Raw genomic sequence first — 6,518 nt, 5'->3', positions numbered from 1 at the left:
GGGTACGCATTGCAATTGGATCTCTGAGCATGCCCCACCATCCGGCATGGGCAGGGCTAAGCCCTGTTCCGCTCCGGTTGATCATTTTGTGGTCACTTGGACCCTAAAGACAATTGCTTGGCTTGGGGGGTGGCTGTGAAACAATATAAGCCCTGAACAATGCCCTTTCCTTTGGTGTGCCTGGCCTTGCTATAGACTTTGTTGGTTGCCTGTTTTGCAACGTGGGCCTGGTAGGAATTTTCCCATCTGGCAGATTGGCAGGGCCATTTGGTTTCCGCCTACCGGGTACCAATCATCACAACTTTGTAAGGTTAGGAGGTTAGGCATTGGATCAGCGATGTGTGGGGGAGGGGAGGTGCAGCCATCACCTACCTCTCCAAGGTCAAGGGTACTCTGTTAAAGGAATATAAGGGTTGGTCTGGTCTTGTCCAAAACTCCGTGGTAGGGGCTAGGGCCATGCCAGGACCCCACAGGGACCCTGGGGGTGAGCTAGAGGGGATCCCTCTGGTGGTGTTTCACCCTTAACAGACTCCTTGCGATGCGGGAGGGAGTCTGATATAGTCTGTGGGATTCCAATGCCTAAGCCAACATAACTCACATTCTGTATTTAATAAAGTTGTTTGCCCAATAACTTAAACTCAAATCCCGTGTCACTGTGTCTCATTTTTTGGGGGTGCTTGGGGGTCTCGAAGCTCAACCGCCTCCTCTCCTGAAGTTGTCCTCCTTGCCTCCCCACAACTTTTGAATAAATGGGACCTGGCAGAAATCAGCAAGAGGGAAAGCTGAAAATGACCAAATCTCAGTCAGACTTTGAAGGGGGCTTTGGTTTAGCTTGAGAGAGATATTTGAACTACAGAAGGCCATTTCTGATGACCACTTCCCTGAATACATTTAAAGAAAAAAATAACCTTGATATATTTTCCTACTAAAGCAACAACTACATTATGAAGCAATTCTTAAGTTTCTTGGAGTGCTACATGTTCCCTGATGGGATTCAAAGTTAAGACCTAATTAGTGCTGTTGGGCTCCAGTGGGAAAACGTCTTTCTGCAGGAAATTAAAAGTACTCGGCTTCATAGTTTCTTACTCTGACTTGGAAGAATATCAGGGTACATGATGGGACCTAACAGATGTTCAAATCTCAACAAAGGCAAATTGGGAATACTTGAGCATAGATGCATGCCACTGTTATTGAGGTTCTCATCCAAATTTTTGTTTAGAAAAATATATATTCATAGATCTATACTTGTATTAGTTTCAAGGCTGGGTTACAATTAATGCTGACACTGATACTCCTAGTAATGATGCAACAATTTTAGATAGGTGAAATACTGATTGTCAAAGGACAATCACACCTATTGAACCAAAACACAAACCAAAGCACAACTATCTCTCAAAATTCCCATGTATCTGAATTTTGTGACACAGGTCTCAAAGCAAACAAAATGTATATATTAAACTGAGCATAAAACTGCATATATTAATACAAAATGCATTATATTTGCAAAATCGCTTGCAAAAATGTATACCTTAGTGAAAACTGCATAGCAAATGAATATATCAGGAGAAATTTGCACTAAATGTTAATGAAAAATTGTACATATATACATTTCTTTCTGGCAAAGTATGTTTAAGGAGAAATCACTGGGTTAATGCCGACCGAAAGTTCAGAGGTAGCATGATTATCAATTTACGATGGGGTGGAAGGTTTGCAGGCTATGAAGGACTTGCTCACAAATTTATTGACAGCTGCATGAATTAAGATAGCTAAGAAGTGGCAAGCAGAACATAAAATGGAAGAATGGCATAACGAGGTGTGGGATATAACTATTAATGATAAATTAACATGTTCCATTAAGGTAATATGGGGAATATGCAGGAGAAATGATTCTGAGGAGATATGGGAAGTGTTTGTAGAATTTGTACTGTTATAACATAAAGGGCTGAAACCATAAAGGTGTTGAAATTTTGGGAGGTTGGATACTTAGAATGGAATGGTCTCAGTGGTTGAGTTCAAATTTTTATTCTTATTTATTTATGATTGTTATTTTGTCAAAATAAAATAATAATAATAAAAAGAAAACATACCAAAAAACTCATTGGATAAAATTTTACATATGTACACATCTATAAAAAAAAAATGCTAATCAATTTTCATGGGCTGAGCACAGATCACCCGCTGCCAGATGATGCCTGTCGCGATCAGCATCGAGTTAGGCCGGGTTAGTAAGGGTTAACAAAATAGAACAGTTAGAACCCAAGGGGGTGGGCTCTGGCTGGGTATAAAAACCCCACCCCTGGAGGCAGTTGGTGGTCGGTTGGTCGGATAGTCGGTTGGTCAGGTAGTCAGTTGGTCATTAGTTGAGAGTTAGAGATAGAGCTGGTTTAAATACTGAGGGAGGCATAGGTGGTGAGATATTGAGAAGTCAGGATAGAGAGTTTGAGTGCTTTTATTTGCAGAAACATTTAGTTGACTTTAGCAGTATTAGGCTGGTAATATTTATAATTAGCTGTAATAGGCCGGTATAGGAAACATCTGTTATTTGGAACGTTAATAAGAATATTACTGAAACCATTACACTTATGTACTTACAATAAAGCAGCATATTTTTATTTCAAACAACATCCTGGTCTGAAGTGATTAACAAGTGCCAATTAGAATACTGGTTGGTGGCAGCAGGTATTCCACTTGTCATTGGCACAGTCATCAATAGACAGTTAAATGTCCGGGGGTGCTGCGCAGGTCAGGGTGACCGCGACAATGCCCCACCCAAGAAAGACTGCCAGAGATAGATCTAATCATTTTTGACTCTGATCCCTCGAAAGCCACAAACAACTGGAGACTACTGCTGATGGCTGGCAATCTGGACAAGTCTGTAAAACAACCCCAGAAAGAACAACACTTCAAACACCTCAAGAATGGCTGTGTTATAACTGAGACAGAGGGAGAGCTGATTAAAATAGGCTCTTCACAATGAAGCCAAATTTCCGATGATGGGAGTAGACCAAATGTTATTTCATTGAACATAGCGGGTTGGGCCAACAAAGTAGGGGATGAGTCATTTCATGAGTACATAATGCCTTTTGATGTGATAATGTTGCAGGAAAGCTGGGTAACTGACTTATTAGAAATAATAAAGAAAACAACAGAAAGTGATGTAGAAATGCAGAGACCTGAACTTAAGATAGGAAAAAAATGAGTAGAGAAAACCACATCTACAGATATGTCCATTCCTTACCCCTGTCAATATGGTCAATGGTCAGCAATGATAGTAGATGTAGTCCACAACATCTGGAGGCCACCTTGTTGGCTACCCCTACACTAGATGAACATATGGAGAATGAAAGGACCTGACAGTATTATAACAGAAGAAACAGAGGTTTCTCCATCCCTGTTCAGCAGCTACACTGTTTTACAAGCTGGCTGCATCTGAGGGAGATGGCAGACATTAAAGCACACTCCATTAATTCAGCTGAAACCAACTGTTTGCCTCCTTTCCTTGGTTTCAATTGACATTCATTCCATCTAGCTGCATCTGAAAGAGAGGAGAGGTCCACCCAACAGCTTGGTTTTGACCAGCTGCCATTTCGCTCCTCCTCTCCTGTTTCTATGTGCAGGTATTTTCCTTGGGTTGCAATCAGAGGGAGAGGAAAGGACAAAAAAAATCCATCTGCTTAGCTGGAATCAGTAACTGCCATTTTAGCTCCTTTTCTCCAATAATTGTATCCCCTGTGCCAATTACAATTGGTCACTGCAGGACCATTTGTGAATATGGAACTTTAATCATTGGTATCTGAATTTGCTCATTTTTGTCTTACCTACAGTGGTACCTCGGTTTATGAACACAATTGGTTCCGGAAGTCTGTTCATAAACTGAAGTGTTCATAAACTGAAGCGAACTTTCCCATTGAAAGTAATGGAAAGTGAATTAATCCGTTCCAGATGGTCCACGGAGTAAGCGTTCATAAACTGAAGCAAACTTTCCCATTGAAAGTAATGGAAAGTGGATTAATCCGTTCCAGACGGGTCCACGGAGTACTTAAACTGAAGCGTTCATAAACTGAAGCATGGGTGTAATTGGTTCCGGAAGTCTGTTCATAAACTGAAGCGTTCATAAACTGAAGCAAACTTTCCCATTGAAAGTAATGGAAAATGAATTAATCCGTTGCAGATGGGTCTGCGGCGTTCATAAACTGAAAATTCATAAACCGAGGTGTTCATAAACCGAGGTTCCACTGTATTGTGTCTGAATGACCCTTTTACTGGTTATAATTAATGAGCCTAAGTTAATGATGTCCATCGACTTCAGTGGGCCTTCTCTGAGTTGGACTAGCATTGGATACAACCAAACACAAAGGGACTAGGAAATAGGGGCATAAGTGGAAAGCAAATGCATTTGGGTGTTATGGTTAAGCCTACAGACTGGTATTTTGTAATTTAACTTCTGTACAACATTTAAAAATTGTAGTAACTTCAATCAATCAGTCATGCTTACCACCACCATTTCAACTATTTATATGCTAATGAAGAAATTCTAATCCCATAACATTTTTTATTAAGTTAGTTTGTATTGTGCTAGTCCAAGTACATGACTTCCTTAGATTTACTCCCAAATGGTAGACTTAGACACTGTTAGAAATTACTTGCTTTGACATGAAAGAAACTAGTTTTAAAACAATTGATTTATCTTTAGCATGTCAGTTATATTTTCAATGAGTCTTTATTTCTTTTTTTAACACAACACAATCAGCTTTCCTAGTTTCAAATGTATTCCGTAGCTGAGTTGTTAAGATTGTGATAATAACAGAAGCAATAACATCAAGAGGCACATAAAATAATTTCATCCTCACTATGACCAAGCTATCTTTTTCATGAATCCACTTTCTTTCCCACAAGCCTTCTCAAGGCCCCTATAACTTCCTGATTTCTGAGAGTGTAGATTAATGGGTTTAACATGGGAGTCATTACTCCATAGAAAATAGAAATTATCTTGTCAACATCCTTTGTGGTCTTAGTTTGGGGGCGGAGATATGAGAACATGAAGGTGCCATAGAATATGGATACTACAGTCAAGTGGGAAGCACATGTGGAGAAAGCCTTCATCCTGCCCCCTGCTGAGTGGATTCTTATAATTGCCACAATTATGCGCAAATACGAGAAAAGGATAAAGCTAAAGGGACCAAGCAAAGTGACACTCCCAGTGAAGAACATAACCAGCTGGCTGATGGAAGTATCTGAGCAAACTAGCTTCATAACTGCTTTGACTTCACATGTCAAATAATCAATCACATTTTTCCCACAAAAGCGAGCAGGTATGGCATAAATGGGAATAACCCCTAAAAATAAGCCAATTGACCATGTCCCAGCTGCTAACTGAATGCACAATCTCTTGTTCATGATTAGCATGTAATGCAGTGGGCTGGAAATGGCTATAAGCCTGTCATAAGCCATGACAGCCAAGAGGAAGCATTCGGTCACTGCTAAGTAGGCACCACCACTCATTTGGAAGTAGCATAGTGCAAAGGACGTGGTGGGCCTGTCCACCAGAAGGTTTGCAATGGACTGTGGGATTGAAGAAGATCCATAGCAAATGTCAAGGAAGGACAAGTTACTGAGGAAAAAATACATGGGATTGTGAAGCCGAGGATCAGTTGTGGTCACCAAGATTATAATAAAATTTCCCACTATAGTGATAGCATATACAACAGTCAGGAAAACAATGAGTCCCATCCTTGTCTTTGGCCGACCAGAATAGCCAATGAGGATAAACTCAGTCAATTCAGTCTCATTTTCTTCTCTCATATCCTGATTCAAATATTATCTGCAATGACATACAAAAAAGAAAGAAAGATAAAGGGACCTCATTATGTAATATTTGCATGGTATTTTGCTAGAAGGTTTGGGAAGGTATGGTACCATAATTATGAGAACATCTTAATGATTAGTTTCAAAAATCTATTGAAGTTTCCTTTTTGTTTTTTATCCACTATTATCAAATGTAAGGAAATGGTGTTGCACACGCCTTGCTTTAGAAAAATTGAAACCCTTTGACGTTTTCTGTGTTGAAGATTCTTGAACTGAGCATGGGGTGGGGTGAGCCTAAAAGATCCCTTTTGACATGAAATTGATGAGCAAAAATGAAGTAAACAATGAGAATAATTTCCACCATGATCAATTACAAAAATAAAACTCAGAAACTTAGACTTTTAAATTATCTCTCTAATTTAGCAACTTCACTATTACACATGATTTAATAAATTTGTGTCCTACATTTAAATTCCTGTGAAACAAATTACGTACATAAAAATCCAAATTTGTAATATTATGAAGTTTAATTCAGCAGCATTATGTACTACTGTATTTCTACCGATATGTTTCAAGATCCAATATTTGCATCACAAACAAATTTATTTATTTTGTCACTGAAGTAGTTGCTTTTGACATAGCTTTTTAGTACATATAACACATGCTCAATTTCATGGATAAACCACTTAGAGAAGCAAGGGTGGCATTTTCTC

The 6,518-nt window shown here is 39.3% G+C and overlaps 1 protein-coding gene across 1 annotated transcript; it reads right to left on the bottom strand.

Annotated features, from left to right (window-relative positions):
• Positions 1-4,869: 4,869 nt before the first annotated feature.
• On the bottom strand, positions 4,870-5,802 carry LOC118077945 (olfactory receptor 13H1-like). The gene has a single exon (XM_035101666.3). The coding sequence runs from the start codon at positions 5,800-5,802 to the stop codon at positions 4,870-4,872; it is 933 nt and encodes a 310-aa protein (XP_034957557.2).
• Between the last annotated feature and the right edge of the window lie 716 nt (positions 5,803-6,518).

The sequence above is a fragment of the Zootoca vivipara genome, chromosome 12 (genome assembly GCF_965207765.1).
Source record: "Zootoca vivipara chromosome 12, rZooViv2.hap1.1, whole genome shotgun sequence".
NCBI lineage: Eukaryota > Metazoa > Chordata > Lepidosauria > Squamata > Lacertidae > Zootoca > Zootoca vivipara.
This window is presented reverse-complemented; position numbering and strand designations above follow the sequence as displayed.